The 14,494-nt window shown below is 35.6% G+C and overlaps 1 protein-coding gene across 2 annotated transcripts in view; it reads left to right on the top strand.

Annotated features, from left to right (window-relative positions):
- Positions 1-11,991, top strand: part of LOC131060213 (uncharacterized) — a 53,052-nt gene extending 41,061 nt beyond the window's left edge. For both annotated transcript variants that reach the window (XM_057993372.2, XM_057993373.2), the window contains 5 exons: positions 406-555; positions 9,291-9,549; positions 10,109-10,327; positions 10,913-11,055; positions 11,366-11,991. In XM_057993372.2, the coding sequence (XP_057849355.1) occupies positions 406-555; positions 9,291-9,549; positions 10,109-10,327; positions 10,913-11,055; positions 11,366-11,656 (1,062 nt within the window). In that variant the 3' untranslated portion in view covers positions 11,657-11,991. The remainder of the gene's footprint in view (positions 1-405; positions 556-9,290; positions 9,550-10,108; positions 10,328-10,912; positions 11,056-11,365) is intronic.
- Positions 11,992-14,494: the final 2,503 nt, after the last annotated feature.

The raw sequence follows: 14,494 nt of genomic DNA, 5'->3' as shown, positions 1-14,494 counted from the left end.
CCTATTTATTTGTAACTTCAATAGTTTAAATATTAACATCAGAATATCTTTTTACACCAAACTATTGGCATCGTACCACTTTTTTGTAAATTCTTTAGTGAGTTTCCTTAAATTGTAAATTTTGGGACACTTCCATGAATGATTGTGTTTGGGCCCTATGTACTGTTATACATGTTTCAAACTTTTATAAGTACCATTAATTGTTATCATCTAATTTTGAATGGGTGTGTCCTATGGATTGTACCTATTGCAATACATATTTTGCAATATCAAAGCTTGTACATTATTTATTTGTGTATTTACAAAAAGATTTGGAAGAGTTAATGCATTGATCTATATTGCCATTGCAGGTTGTTATTTGCTATTAGTTGAAGCTCATGTTGTAATTTTTGTCACCTCCAACAGGTGGTAAGAGGAGTGATATGGACATTTGAACAAGAGCAGGCTCTTGGTTTTGGCAATGTTATAACTAATATTCGTATGACAGTCATCAGGCTCAAGTCTGGAGGCCTCTGGGTTCATGCTCCAATTGCTCCCACAAAAGAATGCATTCAGGTAAGTTTTCAAGCATTTTTATATGCTTTTAGCTAGGCCTATAGTTAAATCTGTCCTCTATTCATGTTCTTTTGAAACATGATGCTATTATGTTTTCTTTTGTGTTTTTTAATCAAATGGGGAAAAGATTCATTTGAAATGGGAATGCTTTCCCACAAGGACATTGATTTAGACACATAACCACTACTCTTGATTAAAAAAACTAATTAGAATCAGCTCCTAACTAATCAATCATTCTAGTGTGTTTCTAGAATGATGTTTTGTTAATAAAAACATAATTAAAACAAGTCTTAGCAAAGTTAAATGTTCTTGTCAGCAATGTTGCACCGATCTCCTAGTATAGCTTTAAGCAATGGCACCGAATTTTTCTTTGGTCTACCCTCCATATTGAGCATTATATATTTGTTCATGTATATTTTCAATGAGCCTCATTGCTGTTAAAACACATCTATTTGTAAATAGATGTACGCGTTGGTGTTTGTTTTATCATTTACCAAACATTAGAATAAGATACCCGAAGGTATTCTATCCTCTCCTGAAAAATCACTACTGATTCCAAGGTCTATATGTGCGAACAAGCAACTTTAGTGTGATAGCTACTTGGGTAGTGTTTGCTGAAAATCTCAAGGGGGACTTACATTAACAAATGTCTTTTAAGCTTCTGGACTTGGACGGATTTAGCAATTTTAGGCTCTCTTTTTTTTTTTGATTTTCGGAGATTTAGACTTTCAAAAAAGGGAAAAAGGGATAGGGTTAAGAAAGCTGATCTAATCCTACGAATTTTGGAGACTGTATTAAATAGGTGTTCTTGGGAAACCACACTTTGCTTCGCCACATTGAGGACAACTACACAAAGCGGTTGCAATCTTCAATGGGTTGTGCTTATGATCGAAATGTTGGCATGCACAGAGGATAGGCTTAGACTAACTTTGCACAGTAAAATGGAAATCATCCATTCACCAAAAGTATGAGCAGAGATACACCGTCAATTAACACTTATCAAATCCTTCATTCAATTCTAACAACATGAAAGCAAATCTAAATTAACTTTAACTAATGTGTTGAGGAAATTGAGACCATGCTAATCACTCAAACAACAAAGATTACAAAGCCTTAAGAGAGCGCACATGCAATATATTATTTGAAAAAATGACCTTCACGCAACAATGTATCAAAAACCTCTCACTCTCCAAATGAGAGGAGGTAGCCTTATATAGTTTTTCAGAAAAATAATGAACGATCGAGATCAAACAGTGATCAAGGGCCCAGATTGAAAGTTACAAACCCTAATTAGGGTTTCCCAAAACTAACTAGCCGTGACCAATGAGAAAATTACATTTGGGACACTTGTCCTTCTTGCTAAATATGAACCATCAATGAAAATAGAAGGTTGTTGCATTGTGAAGTGTGAAGCTTCTGGATAAGTCAGGTTCATTGAACCTGGACATGCTGATTTGGAGCAATCTAATTGGTCGAAAGATGACGAGGCACCACCGCTGCGTGAGTCACTCCTAATCTTGCTGAGGCGGTGCAGGGGCAGGTATGGGAGCTGACTCTTGTTCTCTTCTTATCTCAGCGTTGATACGTGCGGCAATTTCTAGCTCCTCGTCAAGGATAAAACACATGTGATGCCAATCAGGAGTGTTTCTTTTCACTTCCCACGCCAAGTTGTACAATTCTGTGATAACATGCTCTTGTTCGCCGCTGAAATCCAAGTCTCGCTGAAGTACTGGACGAGGTTCTCTGCCTGGTTCAGGAGGAATGATTGACAGGCCCATGAAGCTCGGAAGGAAAATTGTTGAATTTCTTAGAATAATTTTTTGTTGACGACTCTATGCTTGCTTCTTCGTGGCCCCAATTTATGTTGTGTGAGAGGAGGGTGAAAGCTCTACATAACCCCTTGCAAATATGAAATGAGAGGATCAAGTTGTTCAGACATTCACTGTGATCATGCCCTTCTCCTTGATACCCTGAAATTTAGAGAAGAATATCTCCATGCCTTCATCATAATTGAGGAAATTGGAATTTTCTTTGTGAAATATTTCCGATACAGCTCCAAATTTTGGCTATCTTCACGCTCGGATGAACCTTGCTCGTGAACTTGTCCTCAATCCTCTGTTTGGCTTGAAACTCCAGCTGCGATCTCTAAGATGATCTGGCTTCTACTACCATCTGCGACCTTTGACATAAATGAGAATGTAGAAGGAACAAAACTCAGAAAACTTGAAAGTTCTGCCTTCTATTAGTTGATTGAACTCCAAAATCTGCCGATACATTAAAACTTCTCCAAAAGTTCGCTCAATCTGCAAGAGATCACCATGCAACACCTCCAATCTGCAATAATACTTCTTAAAAACCCTCAGACCTGCAAGAAGCTTGCTTAAAAATGCTCTCACTCTTAACAAAATTCGAACTCTTGTTGTGTAATAATGAAAGGAGAAATGCCTTATTTGTATTAGAGTTGGTTTTCACAATTAGAAACATGCAAATATCCTTCCAATTCATGTTTCTAAATCAGCTTCAGTTCTGAATATTCATGGAGAAAGTTTCTATTTTAGTCTTTAGTTGGCTTGTCATCTCTTCAAGTTCGAAAATCTTCTTCTTGGTTCACAAAGTGCAAGTTTCTAAATTGATTTTTAGTCCATAAATTCGAACTTGATCTTGAGATATCTTCTTTCAAAACTTTCTAATTCCATCCACAGTTCGAATTCTTTCTCAATCTGCACTATATCTTCTTCCAAAACTTTCTAAATCAGTTAGCAATGACTTATTTTCGAACTTGCTGTTGACTTTGCTTGACCTCCAAGTGTAGGGCGGACTTTCTAGCTCATGGATGGCGGAGTTTGAGCAACACATGGCACCAAGGCATCAGGAAGGTGGACTTTGAAGAAGAGTTAGGCACTTCAACCTGCAGCAAGGCGGACTTTAATAGGTAAGTGGCTCCAGCATAGGGCGGACTTTGGTTCTTTCACGACATCATGGCTAAACACTTGGAAACTTTCCTTATCCATTGCTATGTTGTTAAGTGGACTTTGCAGCACTAGAGAACAATTGTGCTTGCTACCTAAAGGTGGACTTTGAAAGCATAACATCTTCATCAGCATAGGGCGGATTTTGAATACCTCCTTGCACCATGACCTCTTCAAACACTTGGAATAATCCTTGACACCATAGGGCAGACTTTGAACAGCTAAGTGCCTTACTTGGACGGAGTCGGTGAGACTTCCTTGCACCATGGCCAATACTTAGAAACTTTTCTTCACTTCACAAGGCGGATTTTGATGATACCCTTGAAACTCCTTCATCACCCAAGGCGGACTTTCTATACCTCCTGTCATCACTCTTGGCTGCTCCATCATAATGCTTGGGCGGACTTTCTTGAAGACTTGGAGCTCAACCACGAAGAGGGCGGAGTTTGAGGGGTACACTTATCATGGCGGACCTTTTTGGAGTCCATTTCCAATATTCATACTTCCAAGGGCGAACTTTGTTCAACTTGATACCTTTGGCACATGAAGGCGGACTTTGTGAGTCTTACACACCACTTTGCTTGGGCAGACTTTGTTCACTTTGAAACCATTTTCCTAGGCGGATTTTTGAGAGATAGGCCTCTTCCTCAGGGCGGACTTTGAGACTTGTATCACTTGCTTGGGCGGAGTTTATGACCATCACCAAGGCGGACTTTTCTGATCTTGAGCACCTTTCACTTCATCCATAGGGCGGACTTTTGAAGACCACAACTTGGGCAGACTTTTTCCTTGTTCACTTCATATGCCTTCCTTCTAGGGCAGGCTTTTGAAGCATCTCTATCATCATGCATGGGTAGACTTTCTAGGCATCTTCATCATCATGCATGGGTAGGGCGGAGTTTTGAGAGGCTTCACCAAGTAGGGCGGACTTTTAGAGGTATGCAACTTGGGTGGACTTTTTTCACTTTGCATGTCTTCTAAGGCGTACTTTGAAGACTCCTTAGACCTCTTTCATGGGCGGAGTTTGAAGAGATCACCAGGTAGGGCGGACTTTTAGACTACCTCCAAGGGCGGACTTTGTGGGCACCTCCATCATTAGCTTGGATAGGGCGGAGTTTTGGGTGACTACCTCCAAGGGCGGACTTTGAGACTTCACCAAGTAGGGCGGACTTTTAGACTAGTGACTCCTAGGTAGACTTTGGAGGCTTCAACAAGAGGGCGGACTTTTAAGACACCTCCATCATTATGCTTGGGCGGAGTTTTAGGCTACCTCTTTCATGTTTGAGTATGGCGGACTTTTGAGACATTATCAAGCATGGCGGACTTTCATGACTCTTCTTCAAGCATGGCGGACTTTTGAATGACTAACAAGGTGGACTTTGAAGGCATCTCCAAGGGCGGAGTTTTGGAAGACCACCTCTTGCATGGGGCGGAGTTTTAGGCTACCTCTTTCATGTTTGAGTATGGCGGACTTTTGAGACATTATCAAGCATGGCGGACTTTCATCACCTGCCATAACACACCATCAATTATTAGCCAGACTTAGAAAATATTTGGAAAACTTCAAAATTTCACAATTTCTTTAATTTTAACTAGATTAACTTGAAATTTGAAATCCATACTCAGGCAAACAATCTGAAGCATCCTGACCCCTAAAATGTAGGAACTTAGCTTTTTAGGTCAAAACTTGGAAATTCTTGATCGCGATCGAAGCAGGTCAGTGGTATCAGTGCAAACCCTAGGTCCCCACTCCGAAAAAACAAAAAACAGGCATCCCTAAAAAATAGGGAAAACTTTCAAAAAATAGCCATACCGGGGATTGGGCCAAAAATGCCAAAAAGGAAACTTCCTACAAAATAGGAAAAAGCAAAAAAGCAAACTTTCTAAAAATAGAAAGCTGTTCAAATTTGTTCAAATCAATTGCGTTCTTCATCCTTTGGCCTTTCTAGGCACTTTGACGGTATCCGGACTCTGTTATCACTTGGCTTGCAAAAATTGACTTTCAATCTCTAGGACTCAAACCGTTCAAAACTGACACACTTGGTAAAACTGAAGTGAAAGGCCACGAGACACTAACAAAAACCCTAGAAAGCAGGAAAAAGGGAGGGTCCCCATTTGCAATGGGGCGATGTGTGGAAAAGGTCACAACAATACGGAACAACCTCTCATCCATATTGGAATCGCATTCAATTTCTTTTCTTTTTAAATAAGTCATAGTTTTCTTCTCCCTTTTCTTTCTTTTCCAAGAATGTAATCACACACCATTTGCAACATACTTCATGTGCACGACCATTGACATCACAATTGCTACAATGTTTTTTATAGTATCGTTTTTAACAATAACTGTAGCATTATGCTTGCCTTTTTTATTTACTTCATCCATCGTACTTAGAGTTGGAAGCATTGTTTTTAGTAATTTGGAGAGAGATAAACTCTTTTTCTTGACTATCTCTTTGCCGCTTTTCCGCTACTAATAATTATCCGCTGTCTCATTAGCCGGCCTAACTATTTACTTATTAGGCCCTAAGGGCCATCCATCCATAAGTAATTATTTGGGTAGGGAGTTTCCCTACAATTCGGCTGGGGGTAGGGCTTGACTGCAGGAATGGGCTTGAAAACAAGTCTCAACAATGTCCTTAGGTGTAGTTATCAAAATGGGACTATGCGGCGTTTATGTGTATTTCATTAGTGCATCATGATCTATCACATCTATTCCTATTTAGATCGCTTTCTTGTGCAATTTGCTTCTGTGGGCCTTCACACTGTCCTTGTCCTTGACTCAAATATTTTCAATCAATATACCTATCCTCTTCATAACAAATAGGAAAAAATTGTTTCTAAATCGAAGTTTTGAATTCATCCCATTTACTTTCTTCATTCCCAAAGGCATTCCCAAAGGAATGCACATAGCATTGAAATCATGTCAAGCATGAATACCTAGCTTCAATTTTGAAAAAGAAATATGTTTCTATTCAATAAGGTCATTCAAACTGAAATATTATATATACCTCTAGTTGAGCATCCAATTGTTAAATATTTTACCATCAATTTCACCCTGATATGGATGAAGCAGGATGAAGAATAGGGACAACTGTTTCAATATGTAATTAGTTACATATTGATTTAGAAAGTAGCTTGCTGGTTGTCATCTTTTTTTAATTTGTTTTGTTGTAAGTTTGTAATTGTTATAAAAAGGCTAGATTTGAAGTATGATACTGTATTTCTATTTTTATAACTGTCCGAGTTCATGCAATGAAGAAGTTTGTCTTTGTTTCTTATCTACCTGGAACATATGAGGCGCAAGCAGGGGAGGTAAGATGGGGTGAACAATCAAAAAGTGGCAGTTGTAGCTGGCATACATGTAAGAGCGGATTTTGAAGTTTATTTATTGCTGGTAGAGTCCAATTATCAGTTTCGTTTGCTATGATAATTCAAATGTGAAAATTAATTTATTTCTTTGTTTTTGTTTTCCACATGTTCGATTCAAGATTAGCCATTCTTGTCTGAAAGTTATGCAGCTCTCATTTAATTTTTTGTTTACTTACCAATTTTGCATTTAATGTCCCCTACTATAAGGCTGCCTGTTTCCCAATGAATTAACAAACATACTATACATTATTATGCTTCAATTCATATTTTTTAAACTATTACACGAATTAGTATTCATATCACATTAACATTCATTATATTAAGGCCTATCTTAGCTTCTTCCCTAATCCTAATTAGGGATGGGGGATTTATTGTCATAGGGTGCTGACACCACCTACAAGGAGGCTCCCTCAAGGCCCAGGACTACGTCCCTACCCGTTTTGGGCTCACCATCACTTGTGATGGGTTTACTCGCCTTTCCCTACACACACCAACCTATCCCCTCGTAGAACTTAGTAGATGAATTAAGACTAGGTCAATAATATAATAATTTTTCATGTATTATAAATGCATATGAAATTAAGTATGACTGTCATACATATTGTTGTCTATATTAATATTAGTATTAAATTTTGTATAAGAACATTATCAGACTTCATATATTAAGCATACATATTAAGCAGATCCCCATGCATAGCCTGAGTTGGCCTGTACAACCTGAGTTGGCCTAGTGGTGGAGAACTTGTGCTCTTGAAAGAGAGTCACAAGTTCAAATCCCACAAGGGGGTAAGGTATGTACGCCTCGTTTGTAGTGCAGTTAGGTACCTCCCGCAAGGAGTACGAGGTAGTCCCATGCTGCTCTAACCCATCTGTAGACCCATACACAGATGGCTGGCATCGTGGACTATAAAAGTCCCTTTCCTTTCCTTTTACCACCAAGAACAAGAATGTTACTGCCTGTAACTTAATAACAGTTCTGATCTGATCTGATCAATGGTGTTCCCTTGGATGCCTTTGATTCCTTTCCTTTATATCTCTCCATGTGAGGGAAAGGTTACACCTCTTCATCATGTATGCCCTTTGGCAAGAGACACACCCCCCCTTTCACCATTAGCACCCAACACCCCTTCACCATTAGCACACTTTGAAAGAGTGCAACTCTTCATTATTTCTGCTCTTTGAAAGGGACACAACCTTTCACAATCAGATCTGCACTTCTCATTCCCAAATTATCCCCCCTCTCTTCTCCCTTTTATATCTCATGTTTGAGGGAGTCGCAACTTTTCATTTTTTTTTTGTCTTTTGACCATTTATTAACTTAATTAAATTTTAATTATATATTTTTATTTTTATTTTTGATAATTCACAGTCGAAGCGGTATTTTTTTAGCTTTTCCCTGGAGCTAAGAACCAGTTGAGTAGACTTAAACCCAAGACCTCCCATGTAGGAGTCTCACAGCTAACCACTGCATTGTGAGGTCATCCCCAATTTTAATTATATTTAATTATATTCTTTTATATTTTAATTTAATTTCTAATATTTGAATTTTATTATTTTTATTCATTGTTAAATTCTATTTCAAAGTGGAAACATTACATTTATTTACCAATTTTGCATGTTGAGGCTTCCTGAAAAGTTATGTTAAAAACCCCAAAGTACATCTTTTGTAAAAATGTGCATACTGTAAATGTCTTTTTGGTCATTATCCTTTGAAAAACCATTAAATATCATATTCTATTTCCTTCTATATAATATATTCTCATATAAGAATTACTTTTAAATAGAGGAAGTCCTTAAGAGTCCTACATGCCGCTTCCAAAGCATTTGTCTGTGACACGATTTTGGGATAGTGCAGAGCATCCATTATTCTGTGATGAGTTGAAAAATGTCATCAACACACTAACCAGAACGTGTGCCGAGAGAAAAGGATATGAGTGATATGGTGACAACAGCTCTCTTCAGAAGGACCTGCTTCCTGTATAACTGTTGGCATTTGACTGAATTTCTTTTGGCTGTAAAATGATCCTCATTACATGTTTTGCTATGAATTGTAACCCATGTGCGCAAAACACGGATGTGTTAACTGAGCAAAAATGAAGCAAGCAATGAATTTCTAAGAGTAAGAGTAGAGTTATATTACAAAAGTTGTAGGTTATTTAGTAATTTACCTTTTCAATTTCTAAAGGAATGGGACAAATTTATTCTTCTTCTTTCTCTTATTTGGTTCTTTGATCTTCCTTTTGTTGGGCTTTGGCATATGTTTATGTACAATTGTGAGTTCTCACTATTCCTTCTGGTTACTCATTGATGAATATTTTAGTTATAATGATCGTGCCCTTGCTCAGCTTAATGCATTATTTTAATCTATCATATGCTGTTTGTTTTGGAAAGTGACAGCTGTTGAAAGAGTTGGAGGCTCCTGTAGAACACATCATTCTCCCCACTTTTGCATATGAACACAAAGTTTTTGTGGGCCCATTTTCTAGAAAGTTCCCTAAAGCAAAGGTATGGGTGGCACCAAGACAATGGAGCTGGCCAATTAACTTGCCACTTGAGTTCTTTGGAATATTCCGTTCTAAAACACTTAAAGATGAAGACGAATTAACCCCTTGGTTTGATGAGATTGAGCAGAAGGTTCTTAGCTCTCCTGAAGTTGGTAAATTCTTTTAGCTTCTACTAGTTTTATGCATTAACAGATTTATGATTCTAGGAACACAAAAAGTTTTTGAGAAAGCTAAAACTTTTGTTACATGGACAAGCTTAATAAGTGTAACGAAGCTTTTTGATATGTTAGAATTTAGGAAGATCAATATAATTCAATAATTTTTAAAAGCTAATACACTAATGTATATGGCTTCTTAATAGGTAAAAAAATTGTTACATGGAAAAGCTTCATTAGTGTAACGGAGGTTTTTGATTTGTTAAGATAAAGGAATCTCAAGATAATACAAAAAGGAAAATTGGAGGAATGAGCTTTAAATATGACTTAAAAATATCGTATAGGAATAGTAAGATGCTGCAATAATATTTTAGAGAAAATTGGAGGATTGGGCTTTAAAAATGAGTTAAGACTTAAGATACATTATATTAGATAGGATCGGAGTTATAGTTTTAGTCGTCCACTCTATCAGCTTCTAGAAAATGTCTTGGATGATTGTCTGACATAAACATTATATGATGTATTATATATGTATAATTTTCATATATGGTTGCAGGAATTGGACCTTATGTGGAGGTTGCATTTTACCATAAAAGATCTCGAACATTACTGGTAACTGATGCAGTAATATATGTGCCAAAGCAGCCACCAGAAACAATTAATAGAGAGGCCCTACTAGGAGCAGCTAAGAATGGTTTAGCAGTGAAACTATTGAGCAAAGGGAAGTTAGTTCCAAACGAACCTATTGTTGACAATAAAGAGACAAGACAAAAAGGTAAGTACCTGAATTTGAATACAGATAGGAAAGACAGTCAGATTTTAGATTCTGTGACAATGTTTGTTTACTATCTTTGCCAGGATGCATGGTTATAGGGTAATAATTTAAATATTTCTTTGAAACTGAATTTAATGCCATTACATGGCTCTTAAAGTGCATTTTAAGATTTTTTGAAGGTGGGACTTTTAAGGCTTTTTTTTTCCATAATCACAGTTATTTTGTGGGTTCTTAGGATACGATATTGAAATATGGATTCTATTACTTGAGGCCTTCAATGTGATTCTTAAGGTATTGTGATTTATGATTGACCTTTCTTGAGTGACGATTGTCATGAAAAAGAAGCCTTTTCCGTGTAACAGAAAATTGAAGAATTGTAAGATTATATGTTATTATAATACTATAAAATAGTAATGTATATGGGTTTTATATCTGGTTACTGGTCATAAAATTTGGAATGAATTTTGATATTTGGTATTTCATGATTTTGATGTGCTAACTTTGATGTTCTTTCATTTGCTTTATTCCTTTTCCTTTCCACATTTTTTCATTTATTCACAGAATAACTTTCTAAATACTTTGCAGGTTGGGAAAGAATGGTTCTTCAAATACTTTTCTTAGCTCCTTCAAATTTGCTTGAACCACAAAGGACGTTTAAGCAGATCTCACAGAAACTCATTGTCTCTCCAATAGTCAAAACACTAGTTTTTAGTAAAGTTCCAGAGAAGGTCCGTTCTCTTTCTCCATCCAAATAAAGCTTGCACACATGTATCGGCACCCATTTTCACAAGACACCTATCTGCCTCCAGAATGCATAAGGACACATACATAGAATACATGCATCTGCAAACAAATCTTTGTTGTCTCTTTTAACAGTTATGAATTACATTTATGAACTTAGTATTTCAAACAATGCAAATATCTAACTACTTCATGATATCAATTTACTTGTAGCCTTTATACATTGATAAAATGACCTTAATGCTATAGCAATGTATAAATTCGTGCCTTATATGCACTGGCACATGAACTTTCCAGGTTAAAGATTGGGTTGATCGCATTGTAGCTGATTGGCCTTTCAAGAAAATCATTCCGGCCCACTTTGCTGCACCAATATCTGCTAGTCGATCTGATTTTAAGACTGCATTTGCATTTCTGGATGATTTTGTGAGCAAGAAGTCCAATATGAGTACTTTTTATCTAAGTGCTCTCTTAGGGAGGGCTGCCAGCTACTTTCCACCTGATGACATGGAAACATTGTCCTCCCTTGACAATTTCCTAGTGTCCATAGGCGCAGTGAAGAAGACAGTTTCAGGAAGAAAGCGATGACTGGTTTCTTTTGCTACTAGTCTGTCTCAGTGTTACCTCCTTCGGAGATTCTGATATATAATGGTGTATACAATTTCAAAATCCCAATGTTATAAATTTAGGTAATGTACGTTATATTTGTCTTTACTTTTATGGCCAAAGAAGGAATGCATACTTGGGTTGCCTTCTGAAGTTTGAATTCGAGCTTAAAGTATAATTCTTTTTGTTGTTCCAAAAAGATTTTACATATTTTCATCTCTTAATGTGCTATTGCCATAAAATCCAAAACAACAGTGAGGGCTATCTATCCAGTTTACATCACGTTTATAAAAACAGAAGAAAAAGACTTTTGAAAATGTCATCTTTGAGATTCTGGAAGCTCCAGACTTTGTTTTCCTAAGCGATGTGAAAATTGCTTTAGAAGTCAAAATTCCATGGATGTATTAGATTGTGTAGTAGAATATCACTGAACCCATCAAAAGCATCGTGTAACTTGAAATTTCTACAAGTAAGTTGGCAAAAGACATTAAATCAAAAGAATTTTGTATTTTCGTTTTCTCATCGTAGTAAATGTAGTGTATAAATAATACTGTGTATGTATACATGTATAATGTGTACGTGTGCCATGATGTAGGTGTACACTTACGTATTTATATACGTGTATACATGTTTACATATGTATTTGAGTATACATATTAATATGCATCTCTATCTAGTTTACACCATGTTTATAAAACCAGGAGAAAAAAAAAAAAAAGAAGACTATTTTGAAAATTCAGTGGAGATTATGGATGCTCTAGACTTCGTTTTCCTAAGCAATGTATACATACGTAAATGAGTATACATATTAATATGCATCTCTATCTAGTTTACACCATTTTTATAAAACCAGGAGAAAAATACTATTTTGAAAAGTCACTGTGGAGATTATGGCTGCTCTAGACTTTGTTTTCCTAAGCAATGTGCAACTTGCTTCAAAGGTCAAAATTCTATGGATGTATTAGACGGTGTAGTGGAATATCACGGAATGGCTTAAATCACACACACTGAGCTTACACTTCTAGGCTTAAAAGTCTTAAAAGTCTTAAACACTCAGAGTTGACTGACATTTTCTAGGCTTAATATGTTGCTTAATATATGTGGTCACACTAAGAATACACTTCTAGGCTTAAAAATGTTAAACACTCAGAGTTGACTAACATTTTCTAGGCTTAATATGTTGCTTAGTGTGTGTGTGGTTTAAGGCTGGTTGAATATCATGGAAACCATGAAAATCATTGTGTAATTGAAATTTTTACAACTAAGTTGACAAAAGACAAATAAATAAATAAAAAAGAATTTTGTATTTTCATTCTCTTATCGTAAGATGTGCAGTATATAAATATATATACATTTATAAACATACATGTATGTATGTGTACAGATTGTGTATTTGTATGCATGTATACATGCATATGCGAATATATTTATTTAAATACATCTGCCCGTTTTACATCATGTTTATAAAAAACCAGGATAAGGATAATTTTGACACTCCTGTTTAGATTCTGCATGCTCTAGACTTTGTTTTGTGAAACTTGCTTCAGAAGTCAAAATTCCATGGATGTATTAGATTTTTGTAGGAGAATAATCCGAACCCATCAAAAGCATTGTGTAATTTTAAATTTCTATTATATACATATATAATTTGTGTATACATGTGTACACATTATGTATTTGTATACATGTGTAAATTTATACATGTATACATACATATGCGAGTGAGCATAGTTATATGAATCTATCCACTTCATATTATGTCTATTACATCAAGAGGAAAAAATTGATATTGAAAAGTCTACCGATGAGATTCTAGGTGCTCTAGACTTTGTTTTTCCGAGCAATGCGAAACTTGCTTTAAGGATCAAAATTTCATGGATGTATTAGATCGTCGAGTGGAAGATCGCTAAACCCATCAAAAGCAGTGAAAGACAAATCAAAAGAATTTTGACTTCTCATTTTCTTTTTGTACGAAATGTGTTGTATAAATATTATTGTGTATATAATGTGTGTATGTCATGTATGTATATTTATATTTATGTGTATATGTATATATACATAATTATGTGCATTTTTATATATATACATATATACATTGGGATATATATGTATATGCACACAAGTACATGTATAGATATGTATATGTGTGGAGTATGCTAATTATACAAATGTGTGTACATACATGTAAATATCTAGTGCATATATTTATATAATTATTAGATGTGTACTCATACACTACATCGTATTTATACATTTATGTATGGTGTATATATACATATACATATAACACGTACTCATATACTACATTACTTGCATGTCTCTCTATTTGCATGCATATTTATTCATAATTGCACACATGTACAAATACATATATACATTTTTATAACTGAATGTATAAAATTGTGTATATGTATAGTATAGGGGAGTTGAAATTTCATGGATGTATCAAATTGTGTAGTAGAATATCATTCAACCCATTAAAAGCATTGCATAAAAATAAATAAATTATATCTAAGTTGATAAAAGATGTTAAATCAAATGAATTGTGTATTCTTATTTTCTTATTGTAGGAAATGTAGTGTATAAATGATAATTAGTATGTATACATGTATTAAAAATGCATTTATAATGTGTATGTGCCAAGTATGCATGTGTACCCATTATGTATGTATATATGTGAGAATGATGTATGTATATTTATATACACTATGTAGATGTGTATAGACATATATATGCAAACAAGTAAATGTATAGGGATTTATATATGTGGTTTATATTGATTATACAAAATCGTGTACACATGTATACATAGATGTGTAT

Source organism: Cryptomeria japonica, chromosome 3 (assembly GCF_030272615.1).
Source record: "Cryptomeria japonica chromosome 3, Sugi_1.0, whole genome shotgun sequence".
NCBI lineage: Eukaryota > Viridiplantae > Streptophyta > Pinopsida > Cupressales > Cupressaceae > Cryptomeria > Cryptomeria japonica.
Note: the sequence above shows the minus strand (reverse complement) of the source record. Positions and strands in the feature narration are given on the sequence as shown.